Below are 18652 nucleotides of genomic sequence, written 5' to 3'. Positions count from 1 at the left end.
ACTACCCCAGTATTTAGCACACATGTTAGCTAGGTGACCTTGGTCAAATCACTTTACTTCCCCTAAGCATCAGTCTCTTTAACTGTAAAATGTGGATAAAGTTCTATGTCCTCCTTACTTAGACTGTGAGCTCCGTGTGGACAAGGACTATATCCAACTTGATTATTCCTTCCTTCAGTCATTCAGTCATATTTATTGAGCGCTTACTATGTGAAGAGCACTGTACTAATCACTTGGAAAGTACAATTCAGCCATAAAGAGAGACAATCCCTGCCCACAACGGGCTCACATTCTAGAAGCAGGGAGTTGGGCATCAAAACGAGTCCACAGGAATCAGTAGCATCAATATAAATAAATTGAATTATAGACATATACACATCATTAATATAAATGAATAGAATTATAAATAGGTACAAATATACACATGTGCTGTAGCAGGGGAGAGGGGTAGAGCAAAGGGTGGTGAGTCGGGGTGATGATGAGGGGAGGGGGAGCAGAGAAAAAGGGGGACTTAGTCTGGGATTAGCTTGTATCCTCTACAGCACAAAGCTCAGTAGTTCGCACAAAGTAAGTGCATTACCAGTACCTTCAAAAAAGTCCTCACTGGCTTCTGGAAGGATTCAACCTCCTCCTAGCTGGGTCTATAAAGACATACATAACCGCAGAGGTGGTGAAAAAGTGCTGAAGAGGTATTTTAATAAATCATTCAATCTGTAGTATTTATTGAACTCCTAAGGTGTGCGGAGTCCTATGCTAAAATCTTCAAGAGACAATTGTAGATTATCAAAACATAAACCCTCGCCTCAATCTAGAGGGGGGAAACAGACACTAAAGTTATAGACAGAAGGAAGAAGGGAATGTAAGTGCTTAAGTAATAAGACGTGTACAAAAGTCAATCGGTGGTATTTATTGAGTGTTTATTATGTGCAGAGCACTGTACTAAGGGACTGGGTAGAGAATACAACACAACAGAATTAGTGGATACGTTCCCTGGTAATAACAATCTTAAGAAATCTTTAGAAAAGCAAAGGGAGTTAGTAGATGTGATCTGGAGAGAAGAGAAATGAACAGGGAAACGTTCTTTCTGATGATGATGATGATGGTGATGGTATTTTTTAAGCCTTTACTATATGTGAAGCACTATTCTAAGCACTGGGGTAGCACTGGGGTAGATACAAGGGTATCAAACACGTGGGACTCACAATCTTAATCCCCATTGTACAGATGAGGTAACTGAGGCACTGAGAAGTTAAGTGGCTTGCCCAAGGTCACACAGCAGACAAGAGGCAGAGCTAGGATTAGAACCCATGTCCTTTGACTCCCAGGACCGTGCCCTTTTCCCTAAGCCACGCTGCTTCTCAGCGTGGGCTGGGATGAGATTTCAGAAGGATTTTGAAGATGGGGAGAGCAGAGGCCTTGTGGGCTTATCTATCAATCAATCAATAAATCATATTTATTGAGTGTTTACTGAGTTCAGAGCACTGAACTACACACTTGAGAGAGTAAATATAACAGAGTAGGTAGGCCTGATCCCTGCCTACAGTCTATAAGGGGAGACAGACTTGAATATAACAAAATAAATGATGGATATGGACGTACGTGCTGTGGGACGGATGAAAAGTGAATAAAAGGAGCAAATCCAAGCGCAGTGGTGACACAGAAGGGAGTGGATTGAACGGGGAGGAAGTTCCTGACAGGAGGAATGGCAAGAGCTAGGGTCTGGATGGCTGTTACAGTCTCACCTCTCTGCTCAGGCATCAGAAATGGCATTTGTTAAGCGCTTACTGTGTGTCGAACAGTGCTGGAGTAAATACAAGTGAATTAGGTTGGACACGGTCCTTGTCCCGCATGGGGTTCACTGTCTAAGTAGGAGGGAGAACAGAAGGACAGGGCACAGAAAAGTGAGTGAATTGCCCAAGGTCACAAAGCATGCAGGTGGAGGAGCTGCAATTAGAACTCACGTCCTCTGACTCCCAGGCCCGTGATCTATCCATGAGGCCATGCTGCTTCTCAGTCCTCGAATTATGACTTCATCCTTCACCCCGCCTTCTCACCAACATGGATGCAAGCTTGATATTGTCATCTCTAATCACTGTACATGTTTCCTATAACTCTTCCATCCACAAGGAACCGGGTTGCTACATTTCGGGTAGCAGTAAGAAATGATAAGTGTAATCAAGCAGTCAGTCAATCAGGGGTGTTTATTGAGCGCTTTTTATGCGCATAGCTCTGTACTAAATGCTTGGGAGAGTCCAATAAAACAGTTCAATGAGCTGGGAGTGAGCTCTCAAAGTCAAAGAAGGAACATGGCCTTGCAGGTAAACATGGGCCTGGGAGTCAGAGGACTTGTGTTCTAATCCTGACTCTGCCACTCATCAGCTGGGTGACTTTGGGCAAGTCACTTGACTTCTCTGTGCCTCAGTTACCTCATCTGTAAAATGGGGATTAAGACTGTGAGCTCCCCGTGGAACAACCTGATCACCTTGTAACCTTGTTTTAATCCCAGCGTTTAGAACAGTGTTTTGCACATAGTAGGCGCTTAATAAATGCCATCATTATTATTATCATTACTATTAAGTGGAAGAGTGAGGATTTGAACCCAGGACCTTCTGACTCCCATGCCTGTGCTCTATCCATTAGGCAGCCCTTCAAGCCACTCTCTTTTGCCTTCCTATGTCCCGCTGCTGGTATCTTGCTCACAGTTTCTAATACCGGCTCTACCATGTGCCTGCCGTGTGAACCTGGGCAAGTCACTTAACTTCTCTGTGCATCCCCCCCACCCTACCCCCTTCCCCTCCCTACATCACTTGTATATATATACAAGTATATATATACTTGTATACATACATACATATATATAATACAATATACAATATATATGTACAGATTTATTACTCTATTTATTTTGCATGCACATAGTTACTATTCTATTTATTTTGTTAATGATGTGCATATAACTTTACTTCTATTTGTTCTGATGACTTTGACACTTGTCTACATGTTTTGTCTTGTTGTCTGTCTCACCCATTCTAGACTGTGAGCCCGTTGTTGGGTAGGGACCGTCTCTATATGTTGCCAACTTGTACTTCCCAAGCGCTTAGTATAGTGCTCTGCACACAGTAAGCGCTCAAGAAATACGACTGAATGAGTGAATGAGTGTGCACTAGTTCCCTCATCTGCAAAAATGGGGAATCGATTCATGTTCTCTCTTCTACTGTGAACGCTGTGTGGGATCTGATTATCTTGTATCCATCCCAGTGCTTATTTTAGTGCTTAGCAAATATTAAGTGCTTAACAAATACCACAAGTATTGTTAAAGTCCTCCCTTTCCTCCCAGACTAAGCCCCCCTTTTCCTAAGCTCCCCCTCCACTCTGCATCACCCCTCTCTCTCCCTTTGCTCTCCTCAACAGCACTTATGTATATATGTACATATCTATAATTCTATTTATTTCTATTGGTACCTGTTTACTTGTTTTGTTGTCTGTCTCCCCCCTTCTAGACTGTGAGCCCATTGTGGGGAGGGATTGTAATTTCCAAGCGCCTAGTACAGTGCTCTGCACCCAGTAAACGCTCAATAAATACGATTGAATGAATAAATGAATTGCCTGTTCAGAATCTTGTTCCACCTATGAACTTGAGTACTCACAAACCCCCTTAGCATTAGTGTAAATACTGTGAATACCTTATTATTTACACAGTAAAATATCCCTTTTTCTTTCTTCCTCCTGTCTATAGTTTAGTCTGGTGGCTTTTTCCCCTTTAACGTAGTAAGCTTGTTGAAAGCAGGGATTGTGTCTGCCAGATCTTTGTATTCTCCCAAGTGCTTAGAACAGTGCTCTATACATAGTCATAATAAATACCATTGATTGATTGATCATGCCTAAAACTTCCGTTGTTCTCTTCAAAGCAACTACTACACTGGTCAGGCAAAGTTGACCACAGTAAGTGCTCCTGAGTAGTAGACAGCGAACGTGTCTATCAGCAATGTTATACTGTCCTCTCCCAAGCGCTTAGTATAGTGGTCTGCACAAAGTAAGCACTCAATGAATATGATTTATTGATGGATTTATTGATTCCTTTGGGAAAATTTGGGTAACTCACGCTTGGGTACAAAAATCAGGTCCCTGACCGCTACTGGGATCATTCAAGTCAGAAGATGAATATTTTCTCTCCAAAACGGAAGCCATTCCCTCCAAGGATCCTCCCCAGGGCGGCCATCATGTCCTGGTTCCTCAGGCTGCAGATGAGGGATTGAGGGCGGGGGCCACCACGGTGTAGAACACGGACACCAGAAGGTCCAGGGTCGGGGAAGTTTCTGATGGTGGCTTGAGGTGATCGAAGGCAGATATAGCACGAAACACGGTGACAACCAGAAGGTGAGGCAGGCAGATGGAGAAGGCTTTCAACTGACTATCGGCTGATGGGATCCTCGGCACAGTGGAGAAGATGGAGTCATATGATGCCTTGATGGAGAACAAGCACACAAAACCCAAACAGGAACCAATAGAAACACTCATATCGAAGGTGACGTGGTTCTCGGAGCAGCTGATCTTCAGCAGCGAGAGGGCTCCCGCAGATGAACTGGGGGTCGACGTGGGACTCGCAGAAGAACAGGGAGAAGGTCAAAGCCGAAAGCAAGACTCCAAACAGACTCCCGGTGAGTCAGGAAGTGGCCGCCATCTTCCCACAGGCCCCTTGGTTCATGGCAACCTCAACTCATTTCCATCCTCATTTAGTGGAAAAGGCAAGGGCCTAGAAGTTCTCTTCCTCACTGTGAGCTCTTTTAGGGCAGCATACACATCTAACAGCTCTGTTCTATTGTACTCTCCCAAGCATAGCTTAGTGGGAGTCTGAAGACTTGGGTTCTAATCCTGCCTCTGTCCCTTTGCTTCTGTGGGATCTTGGGCAAGTCGCTTTACGTCTCTGGGCCTCAGTTTACTCATCTGTAAAATGACAGGCAATCATGGCATATTCATCTTTCCGTTCCTTTTTTTCCCCTTCAACTAGGGACAGGGAATGTGTCTGTTATAACATTATAAAGTGGATAGTGCACGGGCCTGGGAGTCAGGAGTGAGACGGACCTGGGTTCTAATTCCGGCTCCACCTCATGTCTGCTGTGTGACCATGGGCAAGTCATTTAACTTCTCTGAGCCTGAGTTTCTTCATCTGTAAAATGGGGGTTAAGACTGGGGGGGTTAAATGGGGGGGTTGCTCCCCATGTGGAACAACGACTGCATCCAACCTGCTTAACCTGTATCTACCCCAGCGCTTAGGACACTGTTTGGGACAGAGTAAGAGCTTAACAAGTACTGCTTTTATTATTATCAATAATTCTCCTTCTTGTTACTATTATTATTATTATTATCATTATTACTCTCCCAAGGTCTTAGTGCACACAGTAAGCACTCATTACATATGATTCAATATTGATTGACTGATAGTAAATTATATTGTGTCAACCTAGCCCGTTAGACTGGAAAGTTTCTGAGGGCAGGGATTGCAACCTTTCCTACTATTTGTCTCCTTCAAACATTTGGGAATAACTCTTACAAGGAAGAATTTCTCATAGTGCTGGTAGCTGTCCAAAGCTGGTCACACTCTCTTAGCCCTACTTGTCATTTACCCTCTGCAAGAGATTCTGGGACTCACTGAAGGCTGAAGTGACTGTCCGTAGTGCTAACATTGTGCTGGAGCACCGTATCCCGGCGGGTGGTTGGCATGGTAGTGAGGTTTGAGGAGGAAGGAGGAGACGTGTGTGATGATTGGGGGTTACTGAACTGGAAAACACCTCCCCTCCTACAAGCCCACCTCCCCCACTGGTGGCCGCAGCCTTGTTCTGAGCTCTAACTTAGGCCACAGATTGGCTCCATCTCTTCCATCCTCATCTTGGTCCGCCCCTGCCCCTACATCCCACCCACCCCGAGTTAATCTCACAGAGGCAGCGTGGGACGTCGCTGAACTCTGCGGGGCTGCTGGTCCCCTCTTTCCCCTCAGACTCCTGGGCTCGGTCAGCCAGGAAGGAATAGAGAGGAGCTCTCAATCCCTCTATGCTCTCCTTCAGACCCCAAGAAACTCTCCAGGCAGTGCTCTGTCCCTGTAAATAAAGCAGGAGCTGTTCCGAGGGGGATCCCTAGAGCATGGCTCTGGGCCCTGCCGAGGGACCTCGTGGCCTGGACAAGCCAAGCACCCTCTGGTCACGTGGTTCCTGAGGCTCCTGAGAGACAAGGGTCCGGTCTCTGCATCAGTGATGGTGCCGGTCCTTGGGGTTCCCGTGGAAACAGCGGCATCCACATCTAAGCATCCCAAAGATTCCTCTTTTCAACGACAGTCTTTAGTCACTGTAATTAGTATCACCTTTGTCTAATTCAAAACCAGAGACACTCAATCTGTCGGTTAATCAGCCAATTAACGTTTTCTTATGGCCTTTGTGAATCACTTACAATATATCAGACACTATACTAAGTGCTGGAGTAGACACAAACTAATCAGATTGGACAGAGTCCACGTTCACTGTTGAGCTCACATCTCAAACCCCATTTTACAGATAAGGGAACTGAGGTAAGGATATATTAAGAGACCCTGCCCAAGGTCACAAAGCAGACATGTGGTGGAACCGGGATCAGAACCCATGTGCATTTGAATCCCAGGCCCGCTCTCTACCCACTAGGCAACGCTGCTTCTTCTGATTTGTCCTGATTGCAAATCTGTTTAAGCGCTGCTCATACTGACTAAGTAAACTGTACTCTTGAATCAAGCGTTCATCCTCTTTCTCATCTTTCCCTTCTCTCCTTCCTCCTCTACATAATTTACTCTATGTCTATCTCCCCCATTAGGTCATAATCTCCTGGAGAGCAGGAACAATGCAATTTTATCTCTTTTCACCTCTCCTGAGTGCTTAATACACTGCTTTGCACCCAGGATGTGGTCAATAAATACCATTGATAACAAAAATAATAATGAGTATGGTCTTCTTTAAGCGATTAACTCTGTGCCAAGCACTGTTCTAAGTGCTGGAGTAGATACAAGGTAATCAGGTTGGACACAGTCCCTTTCCAACATGGTGCTCACAGTCTCAATCTTCATTTTACAGATGAGGGAACTGAGGCACAGAGAAGTGAAGTGACTTGCCCCAGGTCACAGGGCGTTCGAGTAGAGGAACTGAGATTAGAACACCCGACCTCTGACTCCCAAGCTCGTGCTCTGGATGGATGGATGGATGGATGGATAAAGGAATGATTGGAAGAATGGATGGATGGAAAGAAGGAAAAATGGATTGAATGGATTGATGAGAGAGGATGGATTTGACAACACAGATGGGGCTGCAGTCACCCTTTATTTCCTTCTCCCATACCTCTTCCCATTGTCCAACGTTCATACCCACCCCCAGAGTCATGCTAAGGAGCATATCATTATATTTTCATAGTCATTGCTAATAATGATATCATTATTGTATTTATTAAGAGGTTGTGTGCCTAAATTGTTCCACGTGCTGGGGTAGAAACAAAAGAATCAGTACAGACACAATTCCTATCCCATAGAGGCTCAGAGTGTAAGAGCAAGAGAGATTTTAGGGATATTAAGTCACTGCCCCTAGGTCACTCAGCAGGGCAGTAGCAGAGCTGGCAATAGAACTCAAGTCCAAATCAATCAATCAACCATATTTATTGAGCACTTACTCTGGTGCCAGCACTGTATTAAGCACTTGGAAAAGTTCAATATAACAGAGTTGGTAGACAGGTTCCCTGCTCACAATGAGTTTACACTCTAGAGCGATTCCCATTCCTTTAGGCCATGATAAAATTTTAAAAAATTATGGTATTTGTTAAGCACTTACTATGTGCCAAGCACTGTTCTAAACACAGTGGAGTAGATGCAAGATAATCGGGTTGTCCCACGCAGGGTTCACAATATTAATCCCCATTTTACAGATGAGGTAACAGAGGCACGGAGAAGTTAAGTGGCTAGACCAAGGTCACACAGAAGACAAGTGGCAGAGCAGGGATTAGAACCACCCCAAAACTGGATTTACTGTACTAAACACTTGGGAGAGTTCAGTTTACCATAGTTGTTAAACACATTCCCTGTCCACAGTGAGTTTACAGTCTACTGGGACTCCCCTTCCTTTGGGCCATGATGCCTCCCTAAAACTGGACTGTCAGTACTACTTCAGTCTTATCCGCCTCCCTCCCACACTGACAATTCCTCAACGTCCAGCATTCTCTGTGAACCTAGTAGGACTGCTAAATATCTGGCTAGGTCCAAGAATGATTCCTTGGTTAAGTGGTGGTGTGAGATTATTTGCACAAGGAAGGAGACATTTTGTCCCAGAGCAGAGGCTGGGTGAGTGACTCTTTTAGGATCCTGCTCATGGTGGCTTTCATTTCCCGGTTCTTCAGGCTGTAGAAGAGGGGGTTTAGGCTCAGGGGTACTACCGTGTAGAATCCGGACACCAACAGGTCGACGCTCAAGGAGGAGTCTGAAAGCGGCTTGTAGTGGGCAAATACACCCGCAGTGACGACGACGAGGTGAGGCAGGCAGGTGGAGAAGGCTTTGGTCAGGCCTTCCATTGTCGGCATCCTCAGCAAGGCCCAGAAGATACGTGCGTACAGGACGACAATGGACATGAAGCAGACGACAGCTAAGGCTGCCCCAAAATTACAGTCGCGTCAATGGCGATGTGCTTCTCGGAGCAGGTGATCTTCAGCATAGGAGGGACGTCACAGAAGAACTGAGGGACGACGTGGGAACCGCAGAGGAACAGGGAGAAGGTCGAAGCCGAAAGCAAGACTACAAACAGATTCCCTGTGAGCCAGTAAGCGGCCGCCATCTTCCCACAGGCCCCTTGGTTCATGAAGACCTCATAGCCAAGGAGACAGCACATCGAGACGTAGCGGTCATAAGACATCCCCGTGACGATGAACATCTCTGAACTGCCAAACAGAACCACCAAGAAGACCTGGGCAGCACAGCCCAGGGAGGAAATGGATCTACGGCCAGTCAGGGAGTTGTGGATGGACTGGGGAACTATGACAGAGATGAGGCAGCGGTCGAGAACAGACGGTTTCCTGAGGAAGAAATACATGGGGGGGTGGAGGCACCAGTAGAGGGTTGTGACGGCGATGATGAGGTGATTCCCTGTCAGATCCACCATGTAGAGCAGGAGGAACAGCGCGGCCCGGACCAGCTGCAGATTCCGGACCTCTGAGAATCCTAGGAGGAGGAATTCTGTCTTCACGGTGACATTGGTCATTTTCTGGGAATTGACGTTGACTGCCTAAGGACATTTAGAAAAGATACGGATGAGAATAATATTCCAGAGAAAAGTGCACAGGAGAGGAGAAAATCTTTGGGTTGGAGGGAATCTCGGGATTTTATATGGTAATTTTTCATGCTCACTATGTTCCAGACACTGTACTAAACACTAATCAGGTTGTTCATCTCCTCCAATCAACCTGCCTTTGTTCAGGACGGCACTGAGACCATTCCTGACTCCTAGAAGTCTATTCCATTTGCAAACATCTGCAAGGATTGTGGTCACATAATTCTACATAATTGGAGTAGCAGTACAGCCTAGTGGAAATAGGATGGTTCTGGGAGTCTAGGGGACCTTGGTCTTAATCCCGACTCAGTCGTTTACCTGCTGGGCGACCTCAGGCAAGTCACTTACCTTTTCTGTTCTTCGATTTTCTCATCTGTAAAATGGGGTTTAAGAGGGTGAGTTCCATGCAGGACAGGGACAGTGTCCAATCTGATTATATTATATCTACTCCAGCACTGAGTGTGGTGTTGGCACATGGTAAGCATTTAACAAATACCACAATTATTATTATTAAGAAAGAACAGGAAAGTTCCCGTTATACCCTGGGATTATATTGAAATTTCCCTTCCCTTCCCCTCATCCTTCCCTGCTCCTCTCCAAAAACACTGGGCCTGTCCTGAGCTGGGGAGCATCGACCTGGGGAGCATCGAGGCTCACTTCACCTCGTCCGTCCTGGATGCTGGTGGGGATGACAGAAAGGTCTGGGTGAGGGGAGGGGGCTGTCAGGATCCACTCTTCACCTCTCGGCTCTCCGGATGTCTGTGTCATCCCCTCAGACGATGGTTTGGTTATTTCCTGAGGGATTCCCCATGGGAGGATGGGCCTGGAGCTTTACTGAGACAGTTTACTCACCGAGAATCTCAGAAGGCCAGGATCGTGGGCTACCTGTGGTCTCAACCTAAATAATTGCCCAGTCTCACGTGGATCCCACTCTTGGACTCCTTCCTAGAACAACATCAATGGACTCATCATCATTCCGTTTTCGTGATTAATAATTGGTCTCCGTTTCAACTCTGGAGATTGGAGATATATCAGGCCAAGACCGTTAGACCATCCTAAATCAGCTCTCCCTCTCTCACCAACCCATTCTCTTCTCCCACTGCACACCAGCTCACACTCTCCAATCCCTCCAGACTTTCTTACCATGTCTCTTTCTTAACTTCCCTTCCTACATCCCTTGGATTGTGCCCTTACTCCTGCCTGGTGCACATTCCCTTCTTCAAACCTGCCAATCCTCATTTCTCCCCATTTCCAAGTCCCTCTTGGTAGCCCACCTCATCCAGGAGGATTTTCAATTAAATTTCGTTTTCCCATCTATTTTAGGACTAAGGCATTCACAAGCACCTATAAAACTTTTGTAAAATGTAAGCTCCTTATTTGCAAATAATATATCTTGCCCTTCTGTTGTACTTCAATTTGATTGACTTAGTACTTAAATATTGAAGTACATAAAACAATTTCCTTTCCTCTGCATCCAAACTGCTACCACAATAATTCTGTCGTTTATCCTGTCCCGCCTTGATGACTGCATCAGCCTCCTTGATGAACTCCCTGTCTCCTGTCTCTCTCCATTCTAGTCCATACTTCACTCTGCTGCCCGGATCGTGTTACTACAAAAAAGCTCAGGCCATGTTTCCTCACTCTTCAGGAACCTCCAGTGGTTTCTGATCCACCCTCCGATTCAAACAGAAACTCCTTATCATTGGTTCTAAAGCTCTCAATCAGCTTGCCCCCTCCTATTTCACCTCACTGCTGCAACCCAGCCTGCACACTTCACTCCCCTAGTGCTAACCTACTCACTGCACAGAGATTTAGTCTATCTAGCTGCCGACCTGTCACGCACATCCTGTCTCTGAGCTGCAGTGCCCTGAATCTTCTTATCCGATGGATCATCACTCGCCCCACCTTCAAAGGCACAACTCTTCCAAAACGTCTTGCCTGAATAGGCCCTGATTTCCTTTTCTCCCACTCCTTTCTGTGCCATCCTGATTTGCTCCCTTCTTTCATCCAGCCCCATTGCACTCATACCCATACACATTATCTATTTACATTAACGTCTGTGTTCCCCTCTAGCCTGTAAGCTCATTGTGGACAGGGAATGCGTCTTTTATATTGTATTATTGTACTCTCCTAAACCCCTAGTAGAGTGTTCTGCACACGATAAACACTCAATAAATGCAACTGACCAACTGACTGACGGATTATCTTGTAACTACTCTAGCACTTAATAGTACGCCTGGCACATAATAAGCACTTAACAGATTCCAAAAAAAGGAAGACATGCACATTCTGCCCTCAGGGAGTTCACAATTTAATGAAGAGAGTAGACACCAGTTATTATCATCAGAGAACGTAAGGAATTTACAGGTAGGTGTACCAATGACAGGATGAACTAGAGCCATTACTAAGCAAATATACAATTGGTAATCTACGTATAGGTAGGAATTGGGACTGTAAAACCATACATCAGGATTAAGGGTAACTGTTGATTGATACAGTTGAACTGTTGTGAGTTACTTGGAGCAGTCTTCCAGAAATTGAAGAAATAGCAACTGTGTCTTTTGGGTCTTGGAACCCTCTTCTATACACTCTTTCTCTGTCCCTGCTCACTCCAGCTCATCAAATAATCAGTCAATCAATCCATGGTCTTTATTGAGCGATTACTGTGTGCAGAGCACTGTACTGAGTGCCTGGGATTGTACAGTAATGCAGAGCTGGTAGGCACGTTTTCTGTCCACAATGAGCTTACAGGCTAGAGGGGGATAGAGGCATTAATCAATCGATGACTCAATCACGGGTATTTATTGAGCACTTTCCTTGTACAGAGCACTGTACTAGGCGCTTGGAAGAGTACAGTATAACTGAGTTCGCAAACACATTCACTGTCCACAATGAGCTTACAAGTCTAGAGCAGTATACTTACAAGTCTAGAGGAGGATACAGATATTAATCAATCAGTCAATCAGACAATCCGTCAGTGGTATTTATTGAGCACTTACTCTGTGCGGAGCACTGTACAAAACAATCTATCAATCAGTGGTATTCATTGAGTGCTCACTATGTGCAGAGTATTGTTCTAAGTGCTTGGGAGAGTACAATACAACAAAGTTGGTCTACATTTTCCCTGCCCCCATGGAGCGTACAATCTACAGGGGTCCCTTGCATTTCTCCCAGGCAAATCTAACAGGGATCAAGGAAAGATCTCTAAATCCTGAACATGAAGAAGGGCCTTCTCAGCCACAGCAGCATACATAGGAAAATCTTCCCTGTCGGGACTATGTTTTTAGACCCAAAGAATGGCTGTAAATCTGGACAAATCCTTGGACAATCCCTCTGACAACGGCTGAGATCATTGGCATGGAGAAACACACATTTTATCCCAGAGAGGGAGCTGGTAGACTTTAGGACGCTCACCAGGGCAGATTTCACATCTTTATTCTTCAGGCTGTATATGATGGGGTTGAGGGCGGGGGGCACCACGGCGCAGGTAGAACGCGGACGCAAGCAGGTCCCGCGTCGAGGGGGAGTCCGAGGGTGGTTTGAGGGTAACGAAAGTCCCGGTAGAGAAAAAAAGCAATGACGACAGTGAGGTGAGGCAGGTAGTTGTAGAAGGCTTTGGCCCAGCCCTCAGTGGCCGTCATCTTCAGCACGGCCCAGAAAATGCTGATGAGCATGACGCAGACAACGGCTAACATTACCCTTGTGGTCATGCTCATGTCCGTAGCAATGGCAACGTGGTCCTAGGAGCAGGAGATCTTCAGCAGAGCGGGTACGTCACAGAAGAAGTGGGGGACAATGCTGGACCTGCAGAAGGACATGGAGAAGGGTGAAGCTGAAAACAACACTCTAATCAGTCCTCCGCTCTGCCATGAGGCGGCGGCCATCTTCCCACAGGCCCCTCGGTCCATGCTGATGTCGCGGCGTAAGGGGAGGCAGATGGCGGCGGTAGCGGCCATAGGACATTGCCGTGAGAAGGAAATACTCAGAACCCACACACAAGATCCCACAGGAAAACTGAGCGATACAGCCTAGGAAGGAGATGGGGTTATTTATCGCCCAGGGAGTTGGGGAGGATTTGGGGAGGATAGCAGAATTGAGGCAGAGGTCGAGGACGGACACGTGCCTGAGGAAGACGTACATGGGGGTGCGGAGGCGCCGGCCGAGGACGGGGACGACAACGATGAGGAGATTTCCCGTCAGGGCCGCCAGGTAGACCAGGAGGAACAACGCAGCGTGGAGCAGCTGCAACTCCCGAACTTTCGAGAATCCCAGCAGTAGGAATTCTATCTTCACAGTGACAATGGTCATTTTCTGGAAATTGACAACGACTGCCTAAGGGCATTTAGAAAATAGAAGTAGATTAAAATAGGGACGAGAATAATAATACAGAGAAAGGTTCACAGAAGAGGAGAAAATATTTGGGTTGAAGGGAAATCTCGGATTTTGGTTTTTTTATGGTATTTGTTAAGTTCCTACTACATACCAAGCACTGTATTAAGCACTAGGATCGCTACAAGCTAATCACGGTGTTCAGCTCCTTCAGTTTACCTGCCTCTGTTCAGGTCAGCACATAAAGCCATTTCTGACTCCTAGGTATCTGTTCAAAGAGAAGCAGCGAGGCTCAGTGGAAAGAGCACGGGCTTGGGAGACAGAGTTCACGGGTTCAAATCCCGGGACTCCACCAATTGTCAGCTGTGTGACCTTGGGCAAGTCACTTAACTTCTCTGTGCCTCAGTTACCTCATCTGTAAAATGGGGATTAAGACTGTGAGCCTCACGTGGGACAACCTGGTCACCTTGTATCTTCCCCAACGCTTAGAACCGTACTTTGCACATAGTAGGAGCTTAACAAACGCCATTGCTGTCATTATTCTAATTTGCAAATATCTGCAAGGATTGTAGTCACTTAATTCCACATCCTTTGAGAAGCAGCGCAGCCTATTGGAAAGAGCTCGGACCTGGGAATCAGAGGACCTGGCTTTTAATCCCTGCTCTGCCATTTACCTGCTGTATGACCTTGGGTAGGTCACTTTACTTCTCTGGGCCTCAGTTCCCACATTTGCAAAATTGAGATTCAGTACCTGTTCTCCCTCCTATTTAGACTATGAGGTCCATGAGGGGCCTGATCAACTTGTATCTACCCCAGCACTTAGTACAGTGCTTACCACGTAGTATATGCTTCACAAATGCCATTATTATTATTATTGATTGATTATTGATTATTGATTGAACTAGTCAAATCCCTTCCTATCCTTTTATGCCTTTTCAATAGCTCCTTTACCTTTCATATCTAGTCACCTCACCATATATTCCCCAACATATTCTTTTAATTCATCCCTGGCCAATCTCCTAACTCTGCCTCACTCTCATTACTCCCACGTCTCTCCTCTCTCTCTGGCTGTTTCCCCAGTTTAGAACTTCCACCCCTTCAAATAATAATTACGGTATGTGCTAAGTGCTTACTATGTGTGAGTCACCGTACTAAGCACTTGGGCGGTTACAGGCAAATCGAGTTGGTTCCACGCAGGGCTCACAGTTTCAACCTTCATTTTCGAGATGAGGTAACTGAAGGCTCAGAGAAGTGAAGTGACTTGGCCAATGTCACCCAGCAGACAAATGGCAGAGCCGAGATTAGAAGCCAGGTACTTCTGACTTCCAGGCCCGTGCTCTATCCACTAGTCCACGATGCTTGTTGAAAGCTATGATGTTTAAATTAAAGTTACAGATTGATTGATCAATCAATGATATCTGGTGAGCACTTACTGGATACTAGGCATTGTACTAAGCACTTAGCAGATGAGGAAACTGGAGCACAGAAAGATTAAGCGGCTTTCCCGAGATCACACAGCAGGCTAGTGGCGGAGATGAGGGGGTCTTCTGTGTCCCAGAACTTGGCTCTTTCCACTGACAACTGATTGGTAGCTGGGTTCCCCTCACTCACAAAGACCCACGCCCCCTCATCTGGCCATGGAGGGGATACTAGCTGAAATTTTTCAGCTCTCCTCAGGAAAGTAACATAAAAGAATAGGAGAAATTCTAACTTTGATCCTCTTATTCTAGGCTTATATCGAAATTTCCCTTCCCTGCCCCTCACCTTTTCCCTGCTCCTCTCTATAGTCACTAGGCCTGTCCTGGGCTGGGGAGCACCGACCTCTGCTGAGAGAGAGGCTCACTTCATCTCATCAGTCCTGGACGCTGGTGGGGGTGACAGGAATGATTGGGTAGGGGCGGGAGCCGTCAGGATCATCCCTCCCTCTTTCAACTCTCTGGATGCCTGCGCCATCCCCTCAGACAGCGGCCAGGTTATTTCCTGGGGGATTCCCCGTTGGAGGACGGGCCCGGGGCTCCGCTGAGACGGCTGACCATCTGAGAATCTCAGAAGGCCGGGATGGCGGGCTCTCTGTGGTCCCGGCCCGCACAAACGTAATGACTGCCCAGTCTCACGTGGTTCCCACTCTCTGGATGCCTGCGCCATCACCTCAGACAACAGCCAGTTTATTTCCTGGTGGATTCCCCGTGGGAGGACGGGCCCGGGGCTCTGATGAGACGGTTGACCACCTGGGAATCTCAGAAGACCGGGATGGTTGGCTCTCTGTGGTCCCGGCCCCCACAAACGTAATGACTGCCCAGTCCCACGTGGCTCCCACTCCGAACAACTTCAACGTACTCGTCATTCTTTTTCCGTGATTAATAATAGCTTTGTGTTTCAACTCTGGAGATCGGAGATATTTCGTGGTAAGGGGAATAGGCACCCTAGCCCATTTAGTTACTCATGGTTGAATGTAATATTCAGATTGACCTGGCCAAAAAAAAGAAAAGGTCCCCAGGATTTCATTCCAGTTCTGCCACTGAATGGCTGTATGTCACAGGCACCTGTAACATTTTTGAAAGGTTAAAGCTCCTTGTGTGCAAAGAATGTACCTTGGCCTTCTGTTGTTCTTTAATTTGATTGATTGATGGATTGATTGATTGAATTAATACTTAAATATTGAAGTACGTTATGCAATATATAATAATAGTAACAACAGTAAAATTAGGAAGAGAAATCATAATGGTGTTTATTGAATGACAACTGAAAGCATTAAGCAGTTGGAAAAATTCCAGCTCCTGTAAGGTGGAAAATGAATTCGTTCAGTCTTGTTATTGAGCACTTCCTGTGTGCAGAGCACTGTACTAAATGCTGAGAATAAAATAGAATAATAAACACAGTCCCTGCCCACAACTAGCTTATAGTTTAGAGAAATAACAGATTGTAGTTGGGTTGACTTCAATGAATGCCTGATCACGGGCTTCAGTGCCATCCACCTGTTCTAATTCTCCTCCTCGTTGTCTGATTTCTTCAACCAACACTCCAAAAAGAACCTTCTTACCGTGACTCACTTTCGATGCTTCCTCCTCCCGCCTCTGACTCCCACCCTTCCTTTGGCCTGGAAATCCACCCTTTTCAATTCCCCAGCCCAAAGATATCCCACCCTCAAAAACACTCTGGAATTCCACCTTCTCAAGGTGGATTTAACTAATTTACTTCTTCTCAGCATCTGTCAGTGACCATCTCTAGACTAAATGCATCCGCAGACCTTCAGGACATTGCTGCTGAAGGTAAGGTTCATTACTTTAGACTAAGCCTCTTGAGGATACATGTCTACCAACTCATTTATATGGTATTCCTCCAAACATTTAGTACAGTGGTCTGCACACAATAAGCGCTCAATAAATTTCTCTGATTGGTTGACTGATTTATGTCTGCTTCACCCCTAGACGGTGAGCTCCTGTGGGCAGGGAACATGTCTATCAACTCTTTCATAGGGTACTCTCCTCAGCACTTAGAATAGCACTCTGCACACACCAAGCACTCAAAAATATGAAATCAATCACTAATAATAATAACAATAATTATAGCATTCGTTAAGCGCTTACTATGTGCCAAGAAATGTTCCAAGCGCTAGGGGAGATAGAAGGTAATCAGGTTGTCCCAACTGGGAATCACAGTCTTAATCCCCATTTTACAGATGAGGTAACAGAAGCACAGAGTAATGAAGTGACTTCCCCGAAGTGACACATCTGACAATTGGAGGAGCTGGGATTATAACCCACGACCTCTGACTCCTATGCCCCTGCTCTTTCCACTAAGCCAAGCTTCTTCACATCCACATATCCATGGTTCCATTCGTTTTTCCTCCCCGTTGTAAATGACATTTTGCCTATCCAGCCTATTAGATTGGGAAATCATTTATGGCAGGAATCATGCTTTTTACCTCTCTTTTAACGGTATTTTCCAACCTCTCAGTATGTACCATGCAATGTACTAAACTCTGGGGCGAATACAAGAAAATTGGGTGGGTCACAGTCCCTGTCCCACACAGGGCTCACAGTCTCAGTCCCCATTTTATAGATGACAGAACTGAGGCACAGAAAAGTGAAGTGGCTTGCCCCAAATCATTCAGAAGAGAAGCCGCCTGGCCCAGTGGAAAGAGCATGGGCCTGGGCGCTAATTCCAGCTCTGCCAATTGCTTGTTGTGTGAACCTGTGCAAGTCACTTATCTTCCCTGTGCCTCAGTTCTCCTGTTCGCCCTCCTTCTCATACTGCGAGCCCCATGAGGTACAGGGATTGTGTCCAATCTGATTAACTTGCCCAGTGCTTGGAACAATGTTTGACACATAGTAAACGCATAACAAATGCCATTAAAAAAAGAGGGGGAGCCATTATTAGAACCAACTCCACTGACTCCCAGCTCATGCTCTATCTAATAGGCCACACTGCTTCTTTCTTGCATCCTCCAAAGATTTGGTAGGGGAAGTCCTTTGAGGAGGAATTGGTGATGAATCATCTGGCTGTATCACGGTGGCTCGTCCCCACAGTCTTTGAGAACCCGCAGAGATGAGGATCCGGTGAGGACACTTGTCTGCACGGTTCCCATGACAAAAGCATCCTAATGGTTCCCACTGTTAGTGACCATCTGGGTCAACGGGAGGGCACTTCAGCTTCTTTTTTTTTCTTCAGTGGTACCAGTAAAGCACTTACTGTGTGCCAGGCACTGTACTAAGTCCTGTGATCCAATACAAGCTCATCAGGTTGGACATAGTCCCTGTCCCACACGTTGCTCACATTCTCAATCCCCATTTCACAAACGAGAGAACTGAAGACCAGAGAAGTTATGAGACTTGCCCAAGGTCATACAGCAGATAGGTACAGAGCCGAGATTAAATCCCAGGTCATTCTGACTCCCACGTCCAAGCTCTGTCGACTAGGCCATGTGCTTCCATCAGTTTCATCTTGTTCGTGACCTCAGACAATCAATCGGCCATTTAATCAATTGTATTTTCTGACGTCTT

At 46.1% G+C, this 18652-nt stretch overlaps 1 protein-coding gene across 1 annotated transcript; it reads right to left on the bottom strand.

The window, feature by feature from the left end:
* Positions 1–4233: 4233 nt before the first annotated feature.
* LOC119921553 (olfactory receptor 14K1-like) lies at positions 4234–13036 on the bottom strand. Its single transcript, XM_038741688.1, has 7 exons — positions 13019–13036; positions 9983–10115; positions 9100–9211; positions 8723–8931; positions 8601–8639; positions 8351–8477; positions 4234–4582 (listed from the first exon to the last, which is right to left on the bottom strand). Exons 1-7 carry the CDS (start codon positions 13034–13036, stop codon positions 4234–4236), a joined length of 987 nt encoding a protein of 328 aa, XP_038597616.1.
* Between the last annotated feature and the right edge of the window lie 5616 nt (positions 13037–18652).

The sequence above is a fragment of the Tachyglossus aculeatus genome, assembly GCF_015852505.1.
Source record: "Tachyglossus aculeatus isolate mTacAcu1 chromosome 12 unlocalized genomic scaffold, mTacAcu1.pri SUPER_6_unloc_3, whole genome shotgun sequence".
Classification (NCBI taxonomy): Eukaryota; Metazoa; Chordata; class Mammalia; order Monotremata; family Tachyglossidae; genus Tachyglossus; species Tachyglossus aculeatus.
This window is presented reverse-complemented; position numbering and strand designations above follow the sequence as displayed.